The sequence below is a fragment of the Gymnodraco acuticeps genome, unplaced genomic scaffold (assembly GCF_902827175.1).
Source record: "Gymnodraco acuticeps unplaced genomic scaffold, fGymAcu1.1, whole genome shotgun sequence".
In the NCBI taxonomy this organism is placed as follows: Eukaryota; Metazoa; Chordata; class Actinopteri; order Perciformes; family Bathydraconidae; genus Gymnodraco; species Gymnodraco acuticeps.
Genome location: NW_022992039.1, coordinates 133,004 through 146,714, shown reverse-complemented (window position 1 = coordinate 146,714; position 13,711 = coordinate 133,004). Strand labels below are relative to the sequence as shown.

General features: G+C 40.3%; 1 protein-coding gene across 1 annotated transcript; it reads right to left on the bottom strand.

Annotated features, from left to right (window-relative positions):
• Positions 1–7,120: 7,120 nt before the first annotated feature.
• On the bottom strand, positions 7,121–12,911 carry LOC117536733. The gene is made up of 7 exons (XM_034201726.1): positions 12,366–12,911; positions 11,344–11,682; positions 10,323–10,661; positions 10,094–10,186; positions 9,680–10,009; positions 8,655–8,993; positions 7,121–7,885 (listed from the first exon to the last, which is right to left on the bottom strand). The coding sequence occupies exons 1-7, from the start codon at positions 12,406–12,408 to the stop codon at positions 7,872–7,874; spliced, it is 1,497 nt and encodes a 498-aa protein (XP_034057617.1). The 5' UTR covers positions 12,409–12,911; the 3' UTR covers positions 7,121–7,871.
• Positions 12,912–13,711: the final 800 nt, after the last annotated feature.

Below are 13,711 nucleotides of genomic sequence, written 5' to 3'. Positions count from 1 at the left end.
TGGACAACTCAACATGGGTTGACGTCTTTATTTGAAGCTCAGCTGAAGTCTTTGAAACATTTATAATTTTGACAAGGTTATTCGGAAAGGGAACTTTAAAGATGAATCTCCTTTCGCGACGTGCAGCCAACGAGGTATTTGTTTTATGTTTATATATTTTCATTCATATATGTGTAGTGTACTATGCTAATGTGTTTGGCTATGTATATGTGTAATTCGTTGTTGTAGTTAAAACGAGCGTAACGGAAGAGGGGAGGCTACAAAATGAAAACTCCAATAAGTAAACGCCCGTTTTAAAGAACCGACCTGTGTCTGTGTCGTGAAGAGAAGTGTACTTTCATTGTGTGGGTTTAGTTAAATAGGTTGTAAGAGAGAGAGACTCCTGTCCCACCTCCCCATTTTATTTTGAGTTGTGCATTGTTATTTGTGCTTGAGAAACATTCCACTTGAACTTTATATTTTAATGAACTTAGTAGTAAATATTGTCCTATATTTCTTTCCGATTTCACAGCTGCCTGCGCCTAGCAGCAAGAACCTCCATCTGTGCCTGCACCCAGGTCAAGATCTACCGTGGCTCAAGGGCCTTCACCAGAGCCATCACCATCAAGGACCAGAGGACCAGCATCACTACAGCAGCCTCCACCTCCATCTGTGCCTGCCACAAGATTAAGATACACCTCGGTACAAAGGCCTCCACCACAGCCATCACGATCAACCCAGCCAGCAAAGAAGTCTCGCCTAGCACACCTCCCTCCCTCCGACACAGCCACCAGCAGCCCATGCACCATCACCCCCACCTACACAGCAGCCAGACCCACTGTCTTGGAAGACAGACAAAGACCATGGCACTGCTCCCCCTGTCTTTACATTTATAATGAATAGTTGGTTGAGAAAGTTCTGATATTGTCAGGGTTCGTACAGTCATTAAAAACCTGGAAAAGTCATGGAATGCAATATTTTTCCCAAAGTTTTTGGAAAAGTCATGGAAATATAACTAAAGTCGCATCAAATATAATTTATATGTTATCTAATCACCGAAATAGTAATACTATAATGATAATAAATACTGTATCGTATAATGAAACGTAAAATGGCAACTGTGGCAGTATTTCGCTGGTGAGAGATGTTTACAATCACGCCCTCTAGTCTACAGGAGCTACTATTTGATATAAAGATGCCAGGGAAGTGCAGTTTCAACAATGTATGGCTTCTAAAGGATAAGTACCAATTGTGGTTATCAAAAGACATTGACCCAAGACGTGCTAAATGCAAACTGTGTTGTAACATATTCAATATTTCGAATATGGGCGAGGCAGCGCATGCTAGCCACATGAAAGAGTCATTTAAAATCATTGGTGAAAAAGTGTATGAACCCTGTATTGTAAATATTGAGATTTTACAGTTTCTTATGTTAACATAAATAGTTGGTTGAAAAAAAAAGTTGTAATGCTCAATTTGTATTTGTACACATCACATGAACCTCAGTATGGGATATGAAGTCATGAATCAGTCCTGATGTAACTTTTCTGTGGTGAAAGTAGAGTGATGGAACTATTTTACTCCAAATTCTAATTTACACATTTTCGTTTTAGACATGAACAACACATTTGTATAGGCATATAGTGTAATTCATATATTTCACTACGTTTGTGAACCAAAAACGTTGGTAAACCACATCTGAAACACCAACAAAAATGGATGACATGAGTACATCTGTGTTTTCACAAGAGTTTTTAAGTTTTCCAAAAATCTGATTTCTAAGCTAAGTATCTCATAAGACAGTGCTCTAAGTCTAAGGTGAGTGACATTGCATTTCTAGCAAGACCAGAGACTGAACATTTTTGATATCTTACACCATGCCATGTTATAAGAAGTACATTTAAAAGGTGATTTAAGGAGACATAAATACCCTTCACTTCAGTAAGATAAGGTAAGGCGATTTTATTCCAAAAATCTGATTTCTAAGCTAAGTATCTCATAAGACAGTGCTCTAAGGTGAGTGACTGCATTTCTAGCAAGACCAGAGACTGAACATTCTGATATGTTACACCATGCCATGTTATAAGAAGTACAGGATTTAAGGAGACATAAATACCATTCAGTAAGATAAGGTAAGGCGATTTTATTTTAAAAGACAATGAAGGCAGGTTATATTGATTGATATATTTATTATATTGAAAGCCAAATTAATACATAGTCCCCTGAATCTGGAATAATGTACAATTTACAGCCTCACAATGTCAGGAACTTTTCATCTACAGATTGCTTTGGTCTGGTTTTCCTCTTCACTGATTGGTTACTGAGACTTTGAACTTAAACGGACCTCCCCGTTTATAAAACGGGCCTCCCCGTTTATAAAACGGACCTCCCCGTTTATTCGCGCGTAGTTTCGCGCGAATAAACGGACCTCCCCGTTAATCCGCGCGAAACTACGGCGCGAATAAACGCGCGAATTGTGACGCAAATGGCTTTCCATAAGTATCAGCCTCGCGGAGTCTGTCTACGCGCGGGTGAAACGTTTCTGGCACTTTGGGGCGGAGCCACTGGACTTTGATTGACAGCTGCCAGGAAACCCGGAGTTGCCAGGTTTGATAAATGCCTGAACTACCAAGAGCCGAGGAGTGACGGCAGCAAAATCAGTTGGACGAGATTGAATGGTAAAGTTGTCCATAAAAAACTATTATATTCGTAAAGTGTACAGCTTATATATATATATATATATATATATATATATATATATATATATATATATATATATATATAAATTAATTTTATATAAAACAATATATTTTTGAGTGGGCTGTATCTGTCAAAAATTGCATATATATATATATAAATATAATTGGTTGTAAAAATTGTTTTTTTATTTGCTTGATACAAAAGGACATTCTTTATAACCAATTGCTTTATTATCACGCATTTGTAATATTTGTATGCTAGAACTGTTGTATTCTTTTTGAAAATAAATAAATAAATAGCTCACTTGTCATTCATTTTTATCCTTAATTATCCATCCAACACTGAAAAGGTGGTCCTTGTGAAGAATCTCATCACTATATTCCCTCAGCTGAAAGTCATTTACAACAATAGTTTGCTGAAGATTAAGTTTGTTTTAACCAAGGTATAAGGTTTTTTTAGGTGTGATTTTATGAATGATCTATTCTGTCAACATTTGATGAATTAGAAAAATATTAATATTTTTAAATGTTAACAATTATTTTCTTAATGACATATTGTGCTAATGAAATCCTTGTAAATAAATGTCCAATGAATGTATTCTTGCATTCGATTTTTTTTAATAAAAACCATATCCACCACCTGGTACTTTCAGTAATCGTCATTGACACACAATGTGCAGATATAACACATGAGTGTGTTCATCTTGGTTACACATTTATGACACACAATGTGTAAAATGTGCACATTGTGTGTTAGGGGCATGTAACACATTTTGTGTGTAAAAATGATTTACACATAAATAAACACAACACGTGTTGTCCCTGAGCACACTCTGTAGGTGTGTTGAAATTCAACACATGTTGTGTCATTTTTGACACATCCCTTCTACAGCCCAGCAATTTTCGACAGATACAGCCCACTCAAAAATATATTGTTTTATATAAAATTAATTTATATATATATATATATATGCAATTTTCGACAGATACAGCCCACTCAAAAATATATTGTTTTATATAAAATTAATTAATTAATATATATATATATATATATATATATATATATATATATATTAGCTGTACACTTTACGAATATAATAGTTTTTTATGGACAACTTTACCATTCAATCTCGTCCAACTGATTTTGCTGCCGTCACTCCTCGGCTCTTGGTAGTTCAGGCATTTATCAAACCTGGCAACTCCGGGTTTCCTGGCAGCTGTCAATCAAAGTCCAGTGGCTCCGCCCCAAAGTGCTAGAAACTTTTCATGCGCGCGTAGACAGACTCCGCAAGGCTGATACTCCCGCGAGCGAGCAAGAGGGCTGTCTCTCTCGCGAGCGAGCGCAGAGCCGCTCGCGGGCGCAGAGCCAATCGCGGGCGCAGAGCCAATCGCGGGCGCAGAGCCAATCGCGGGGATTAATCTGCGCGCGAGGGTCATTTTATGCGCGTGTAAAAGCACATTTTCCGCTCGTGAGTAGCTTGTTTTACGCGCTAGAATATTGACCCAAATCTGACTCCATAGCAGTTCCTGATCGGAGCAGAGACACACGTTCACTAAGCGGAAAAACTATATCCTGTCACAGAGATCTGCTATTTTAAATTTTAAAGTCAACAAATATCTACCCTAAATAAAGTCTATATTAAGAATGAGAGATGTTTTGACATTATGGCTTAAACAAATGACAAATGAGCGAGGGCGATGACGTCAGAGCATCGTCCTATGTGCCAGGCCCTATTTTATCAGTATGTCTGGACTGCACAGCAGTTACAATGGTCAAACTACATTGGAACAGAATTGTCCCCATTTTGTCTTTAATAGTTACTAACATTAGATATTTTAATGAGATATGGACCGCAAAACAACATTTTTCCCTGATTTTCATTTTTGAAATTAAGTCACAGAATGCAAGTAGTCGCCTTAGCTTATTTTGTTATGAGATGTGAATTACTGTTCAATTTAGTTGATGTAATAATCATTTGGTTCCTTTTACATTAAAAAAAGGTCTTATGTTTTTTTCCGGGGGAGGCCCTTTTTCCAGTTTAGAGCAATAGCCCCTCCCAATGTCTGTGCACGTCCCTGCTCAGGTGTGTCTCTCCTCTTGCAGGTGTGGTTCGCACCGGGCTGTCCCGTCACGTCAGTCTGTGGCAGAAGGTGTTCATCGAGCCCATCGCCCGGCTGCTGTTCCTGGACCCGGAGGCCGGCGCTCAGACCACGCTGCACTGCTGCCTCCAGGAGGGCATCGAACCTCTGAGCGGGCGCTACTTTGCCTGCTGCGCCGTGCAGGAAACGTGCCTGAAGGCCCGGGACGACGCAGTGGCCCAGAAACTATGGGAGGTCAGCGAGAGGCTCTGTGGAATCTCTTAAAACACTTATATTCTGCTGTAAATGGGTTGTTGAGTCCAGGAGGGATCAAAGTAAAATAACTGTTCACTCTGTCTTTGTTTTCCCGCCCTTTTTGTGATTGTTTTTCCCGCCCTGTCTTTTGTTTGTTATTAGTTCTGTGTGTACATACGCCTCTCTTTCCCAGAGTTTTTCTGGGTGTTGATGTTTACCGTGGTTCTACTCATCAATGTTTTATCGATGTTTCTATCTACCATATTTCCTTTCGGCTGTTTCTTCCTCTGGACTCGCTGCCTGTTTTCCGCCATCCCATTTTGTGTCTACTTTAGTTGTGCTGTTTATCTTTTGTTTAGTATTACTTTGCCAGGGGCCTATACTACGAAGCTGGTTCAACCTAACCTGGATATGTTTGAGTTAGCCGGTTGGCCTAATCCAAAACATACGCGCTCTCGCTAAACGGTACTACGACGCTGGTTATCAAGTGGATCGCTCAAGCCAGCCGTGTCCTATCTAGTTAGGTGCACGTTCACATGAAAGGGGTGGTATCTGGAGCATTCGACCAATCACAAACATGGAGAAGCGCACTGACAGCGCAGCGTCATACTTCCTGAATGAAAAGTGAACTTTAATACTAGTCAAAAATGAAGAAGTTAAACTTTAAACATCCATGACTTAAACACTTTATCCAGGATAAAAGCCACAGAGCTGCACCTGCAAGGTGAATACAGCTGGCAACAGAACAAGTGTTTGAATGCGTACATGAACAGGTTTATGATATCACTGCCCCGTCTAAAACACGATCTGACTTTAATACATTTGACTCGAGTGTTTCGTCAACTTAATGTGTTGCTTAAAATAATACTTCTGCATACAGTCTGTGACACTGTGAGTGTTGCACGGCCAGATACGGCTCAGCTGACTCAGATCAGGAGATATGTGATAGGCCTACATTATGAAGTGATATGCCTGTACTTAATGTTACTCTGATCCGGTTACTTATGTTGTGGCAGATATTTAAGTAAGCTTTCTTAACGCTAATGTTATAATAGTCAGATTGCTCTGAAGATGGGAGGTGATATTCTATTAATGTTCACGTTCACACAGTCGGTGATTTTTGCCGGCCGTCTTTCCTGCGACGGCAGCTTTTCTGTATTTCCTTTCTCCTGTAATATGACTTGATCGCTTTAAACTCCGCACACTGAGCTCTGATTGGTCAGCAGGCGGTGCTTTCACTGAGTTGAGCTCTTAGCCTGCAACCTAACCTGGTCCCGACCAGGTTAGCCGCTAAGCATCAGTTACCATGGAGATCTAGCCTGCTAAAAAGAGAACCAGCTTCGTAGGACCGGAAAGCCAGAGTTTTCCCTGAAGTTAGCCGGCTAAGCGAAAATCCTGCTTCGTAGTATACCCCCCTGCTCTCTTAGTTTCTTGTTTACCTGCGTTTACTCTGTTATTCAAGTATTTTCTGTAAGACTTAAGTCAAATTGCCTGTACCCATGTCATGATATAAATTGGTTGAAAGTTTTGCTGTGTAGCATCCTTTATTTACAGTATTCCTCCCCTCTGGGAACACATGTTGTTATTTATTGTCTGTTTATTGCACTCAGTAAATTGATCACGATCTGACTGTCATTTTCTGCTGGTTCACTTTAATATTAATTTATAAAGGGGAACTCGTGAGTCTGTAGTACAGCATGTTACCTTCAGTTTATAGGGACCTTACTGCAATTTAAGACATTTGTATCTCCTGTGGTATTCATCTATTATGCTACTGTCATATATTTCACAGGGTAAAAAGAGTCTTTACATGTTTGGCTTAGAACCTATTTTGTTAATCATTAATGAATTGATGTTCTTATTAATATGTTTTAATAATATGGTTTGAAATCCTGGACTTAAAAATATTAAAATAATAACCAAGTGACAAGAAGTTTTTGCCAGAAATTGCTTGTAAAAAAACAGACTAATTCAGTTCTGAATATTATACACAAGAGTTACAGTACAGTAAGAGATCCAACGTGTTTTAATGAATCTTAGTGCCTCAGCTTTTATCGGGAAAGTGTTAAAGTTAAAGAAATATCCCCCGTGACTGGTAGACAATTATATTATCAGATTATTTAATTATTTATTTATTGATAATGTAAAGGTGATCATGTGAGCAGGGAGCATGTGCTACAGCCAGAAACGTACATTATTAAAACAATTATGAAATCACAAAAACATCTGATCTTTTTACACCACATAGTACCTGCAGGCAGAGAGAGAAGGAAGGAGAGACTTGAATTCAATACTGAAGCTACATCCAGGACATGGTTAAACCGTACACCCCAGCGCGTGCACTACGCTCTGCATCAGCCAAACGACTCGTTGCGCCCTCGCTGCGAGGGGGACCCAAGTTCCCATCGACGAAAACACGTGGGTTTGCTGTCCTGGCTCCAAGATGGTGGAATGAGCTCCCCATTGACATCAGGACAGCAGATAGCTTGCACATCTTCCGGCGCAAACTGAAAACTCATCTCTTTCGACTCCACTTCGAGCGTTAGAACTATTAACGAAGCACTTTTATACTAATAAAGGACTGGCTTACCTAAAGCCAGTTGAGTAGCACTTGAAATGTTTGGCTCTATGAAACCTGATGTACTTATATGATTCTGTTTTCTTCAAGGTTGTGTCTTCCTGGTCGAATGTACTTATTGTAAGTCGCTTTGGATAAAAGCGTCAGCTAAATGCAATGTAATGTAATGTAATGTAATGAAGCGTTAACATCAGTGAACAAATTAAACAGTGAACATATCACTGGTTCAGGGAAGCTGCTTGTTCACGGCGCCATCTGGTTCGTCTTCGGTCCTTTCTTCCTTAAAACCATAACCCTGCAAAGAGAACAAATGCATCAGTTACGGTACGTCCACACTGCAGCTTTTCAAAAATCTTGAAAATCTTGGAGCAGGGCGTGTCTGAAAGCTTGGGGATTTTTTGCGAGCAACGAGACCAACAACCAATCACATGAATCTCCCGCCCCCGACATACAAAGCAAAAAACCCCGGGGATTTTATGCGAGCAATATATATATATATATATAAACTCCCCAAACAGGCGAAAACCTACCAGTTTCACCCACTGTCTCTGCCACCTCCCTCCATGCCTGGTTCCTCCGGTTTGTATCCCGTTAATAGTTCTGGTCGTAAAGAACCGGGTGATTTGCTACCGTAATTTCTCGTTTGGAATATGAGGAAATGAACTGCGGTCTGGCTCTCCCTGCTTACACGCGGTTTGATTGGCTAGCGCTTCTACTGTCAGATTTGCATAAACGGGATTTGATTGGCTGACGCTTCCAGCTCAGCTTCAAAAGTTGAACATTGCTCAACTTTTGAAACCTGGAAATCCTGGAAATCCTGGAAATCTTCGCTTCGCTCCCCCACAATGCAGTTCGGCGAAAAGCGAGGCAAAGTGACGTCATCCCCATTCAAAGTCAATGGGCAGAGAAGCGTCGGAAGCGGTGGAAGATTCGTCTAAAGCTGCTGTGTGGACGTACCGTTAGCCAAAACCCAAAGTCTTGCTGTAAACAACAAATGGAATATTAAGATCACTGACATCATCCTCCTGTTAAAGAGACCTCTAATCTTTATCTACAGTACTGACCTTTGAGCTTGAGCCTCACCGATCTCTTCCATATGACGTCTCCGTCCCTTTCAACGGTGCATGTGTATGCACCGATATCTCCATGACTGGGGTTAATCAGGGTCAGACTGAGATCTCCAGCTTGCAGGGGGTTTTTCATCATCTTTGTGCGGTCTCTGTAAGAGTCGTCTTGCTCCTCAGACTTGTCTTGGCCATTCTGATACACATGAACTGTCCAGGAATTGTATAACTCGAAACGTTTCCATCTTACCGTCGCATCTGCAGGCAGTCGAGCTCTGGTTTTGAAGGGCAGTGTGACACATTTAGCCCAATCCCCGACTTTCACCACCTCCTGGGGGACTACAAGGGAAAACAGACCCTCAATTTACAAACAGCATCATTGGTGATATCATCTGATTTCATATCATTTGAGTCCATTAAATGGCTAATGGCTATCAGTGGTTATTAATGTCCAGGGTGAGAATGGGCCGTTACAGAATGTGTGGTAGTGTATGTATGCAAGTAGGAATGTCTATTTAAAATGTAACCATGATAATCAACCTAATTCTTAACGCCTAGTTTTGGTGATAGATCTTAAACTGAAACCTAACAGGATTAAAACTCTTTGGGAAGGGGAGTCGAGGTGTATTATGGGGCGGTGCGGCCATTTTGGAGGATAGAGTCTAGCAAATGCAGCAGCAGTCAATATTTATCAGCTTTTTCTCTTTCTTGAAGAAACTACACACGAAAGATAAATATATTTACAAAGAGAAGCTCTTCGCTGAAGCAGAAGAGTATTATTAATATTATTTAATCAATGAATTAAGCGCCTATGGCTGTGGGATTGGCTGTTACAGCAAACACGATAGTTCTTACCGTCCAAGTTAAAAAAGTTAAAGTAAAACAAGTTCATGCTAATTCACTGTAGGCATACGGGTCAGTTAACAGGTTCCTTTAAAGATGGCCGACTTGCTGTTTATGAAGTTACATTCTCTATAACATGCTAGCAGCTGTAGTCTACACTGTCTGGTATCTAAAATACTGACCATTGACTCGGAGCCGTACTACTTTCTGTGTCACGGCTTCTCTGTCCTTGTGGACGGTGCAGGTGTAGGTTCCACTGTCTCTGTAGCAGGGGTCCCTGAGGGTCAGACTGAGGTCTTTGGTTTTCAGTGGCTCTTCCTGCATCTTTGTGCGATTGCAATAAAACTCATCCTGTCTAATAAGATCGTTGTTGCCGTTACAATATTTGTGGACCCTCATTGGCTCGGGGGCGCAACGACTCCACTCCACGGTGACGTCTTCAGGCAGAGGGACTATGGTTTTGTAAGGAAGTTTTACCAAGCACACTCCCTCTTTCACCACTACAGAAGAGACTGAGAGGACAACAAACCACAGCATCAGCAGCACGAACACACAAACTGTGATCTTAACAGGTCCTGTGACAACATACTACATACCTGTGATGGTTTTGTGCCAACCCAAGGCAGCTACAGCCAGAGCAAGGCAAACAGCCAGCATAAGACATAACTCAGGAGGGAATATGGGCCGTTCTGTTGGCAACATAATCAACAACATGACTTTCTCTTACTGTACACCAAACAGCAACAATATTATACGTATAAACCTCTTTTTTTGTATTCTAATAAAGTAATAAGTAGAGAAGGGGGTTAGGGTTTTTTTCCTTACCTGTAACCTGCAGGCGCACAATTAGCCTTAACATTTCCTTTTCATTGTTATGGACGTGGCAGGTGTAGACGCCGCTGTCAGAGAGTTGGGGTTCTTTCAGAGTGAGGCTGAAGTCTCCAGTTATCAGAGCATAAGTTGGCGTAGATGTTCGGCCGCTGTAATGCTGGTTTTGAAAACGGGGCTCCTTTTCGTCAAGATGCTGGTGGACGGTTGAGGGATTAAAACCGATGCGACTCCACACCACTGTTGTGTCCTTACTAAGAAACCAGGATGACTGGCAGGGCAGCTGGACAGACTTCACCCCCTCATACACTCCAATGGTTGAGTTATGTTGGAGAACTGGGAGGACACACAAAATGATGTCTCAATTATTGATGTATTTATTATCTAAAATAACTTCTTTGCACGTCAAAAACATATAACTATTCAATGTACAAATACCTACACATATATGCATAGACAGGTTTACCAACTTAAAAGGTTATATCTGGCGTTCAGAGCATTAGTGTAGAAGCAAACAATTAATGTAAAGGCCAACGGGCAGCATGTGTGACAGGCTGGAGGCTGTTGGAGGGGCTGGGGTGAAAACAATTCAAGGACACCAGCTGCACGTGGTAGGGCACCAAGCTTTCTAGCATGTAGGACAGCCTGAATTATACTGCATTAATGCCACCTTAGAGAGAATTGTATCATGTTTTTCACACTAAATGTTTCCCTACAGGGCACTTCATTATGTTTTATCCACTGGAAGGGCACTTTATACCCTTTTCTCTACCAACAGGGCAGCGTAGAAGACCCTTTATTGGGTTTTCTCTCCTGGATGGGTACCCTACATGGTACTGGTTTTCTCCACTAATAGGGAATCCTAGAGGACACTTCATTATGTTTTCTTCACTATTAGGCGTTAGGAGGAGCTTTATCATGTTTTCTTTGCTGAAAGGACACCCTAAAGCACGTTATAATGTTTCCTCCACTTACCCCCAACCTGCATGTTTAATGGCGGGGTAGAGATGTTCCTCACCTATGACCTGCAGTTCCACTTTGTATCGGGGGAATAATTCCACTCCCTTTCTGATCATTTGGCAGATGTAGACGCCACTGTCAGAGTGGTGGGGTTCTTTCAGAGTGAGGCTGAGGTCTCCAGTTTCCAGAGCATCATCTGACATTGATGTTCGGCCGCTGTAATGCTGGTTTTGAAACAGAGTCTGAAACACATGTCGATGCTGGTGGACAATAGAGGGATTGGAACCGTATCGATGCCACACCACTGTTTTGTCCTCAGTTTCCGTGGAGTCTTGGCAGGGAAGCTGGACAGACTCCACCCCCTCATTCACACGAACAGTTGAAGATTGCTGGGAAACTTGAAGGACACACAAAAGGATGTTTAAATGATAAAAGTATATATTTTATTTGCTTGTTTGTTTACACACACAAAAAAAATTTATATAATAAAGTTTATAATATATTTACAAAGACATTTATATAAAGAGAAACCTTTTACCCTACAAATACTCAGACACACTTGCATTTAAGAATGTATCAACACTAGATAAATAGATAAATGTCTAAGTGATCTAAATAAACTTAAATAAGAATAATTTACAACTTGCTCCCAAAAAAGGGAACATGCAGACGGTACCAAATGATGGTGGCGGTAGAACTAATCAGATTATTTTACTTAAATAAAAGTATAAAAGAAAACATTGTAGAAATACTCTGTTACAAGTAAAGTAAGCATTCACAATGACACTAAGTAAAGTATTAGCAAATGCATTTTACATATTCAATTGAAGTGGTCATATGAAACAGGAGAATAGATTTGTGTCTGCTTCTATTTTCTATGTCTATTATTGCTTCTAGGCAGTGACGCTCACAAACAAAAACACAAACTACATTTCAATTGTAATAAATCATTACATTAGATTTTAGCATCCTTGAAATGTGTTCATTTTAAATAAAAACGTTGGTTTTAGCTGCTGATTTACGAGGCTACATGAAACTAAAGCTGGAGACATGAGAGTAGAAAGAAGAAGGTTATCATACCGTGTACGAGGGTCAAAAACCCCACTAACGCCTTCATCTTCATGACGAAATAACCAAAATCTGATTCTCTCCGTCACGTTTCTTCTTATGAACTGACCACAAAGTAAGCGTTACTTTTAGTTTACTGAAAGTGGCTCGCGGTTGACTGTCGCAGGAATCGGACGAATCAGGTTAAGGAAAACAAGCAGAATTGTATAACATCTGAGCAATAAGGAAGTTGGTTCATTGACTGCAGTCGAATAGTCAACAAATCAGACCCTATCGTTTATCCCTTGACCTCTGTGTGAAACGTCACGGGGTTAAGGAATAGTGGATAGAAGAATTCAAAAGTATTTAGGAGAAGAGACTGCGGCGCTTTGAGAATCCGACTGCAATTTCACTATCCGACGTATTTATCATTCGCCAGCGGGCGTGATTAATGTGCGTCTGCTGCTGAGGGGAAACTACCGTTTTCTATACAGCGGACTACATGGATGTATAAGAACGGCGGACGAATATAGATACTTTGCACCGCGCTCTGATGGTGTTGTTTTATGCTTTATGAACGTGGACAACAGACCGAGGTTGAGATAAAAAAGGAAAGTGAAACTTATGCTTGTCACCAGGGACGTGCACAGACATTTTGGGGGGCAGGAGCTCAAGTGAGAAAAAGGGCACTTCCCATAATAATTGATAAAAAATGTTTTAAAACAAAAAGTTAAATATAGTTGCACATCTTACTAAAGAGTTCTCATGAACTAAGTTCTCATGAACCTTTGTGGGAAAAGTACTGCGGTGTGAATACGCATCATGATGACTACACCTAGATTTCTGGCTTTATCTGTTGTTTTGAACATTGCAGACTGAAGCTCAGCGCTAACTTTTATACGTTCTGACTTGGCTCCAAAGACCATTACCTCAGTTTTGTCTGTTTAATTGGAGAAAGTTCTGACACATCCAGTCATTGATTTGTTCAATGCACTTACTCAGTGTTTGAATTGGAGCATAGTCTCCTGGTGAAATGGTTATGTAAATTTGTGTGTCATCCGCATAGCTATGGTAACTTATTTTGTTGTTTTTCATTATCTGAGCCAGTGGTAAGGCAAGGCAAGGCAAGGCAAGTTTATTTATATATCACTTTTCAACACAAGACAATTCAAAGTGCTTTACAAAAAATGAAAGACATTAAGAAAAAGGCATTTAAAATCAGTCATTAAAAAGAAAAGCTAATAAAATAAACATTAAAAGAAAAAGTACATGGATAAAAGTTACAGTGCAGTCTAAGATATGAATAGTTCAATTAAAAGCAGCGACAAAAAGAAAAGTCTTCAGCCTGGATTTAAAAGTAGTCAGAGTTGCAGCGGACC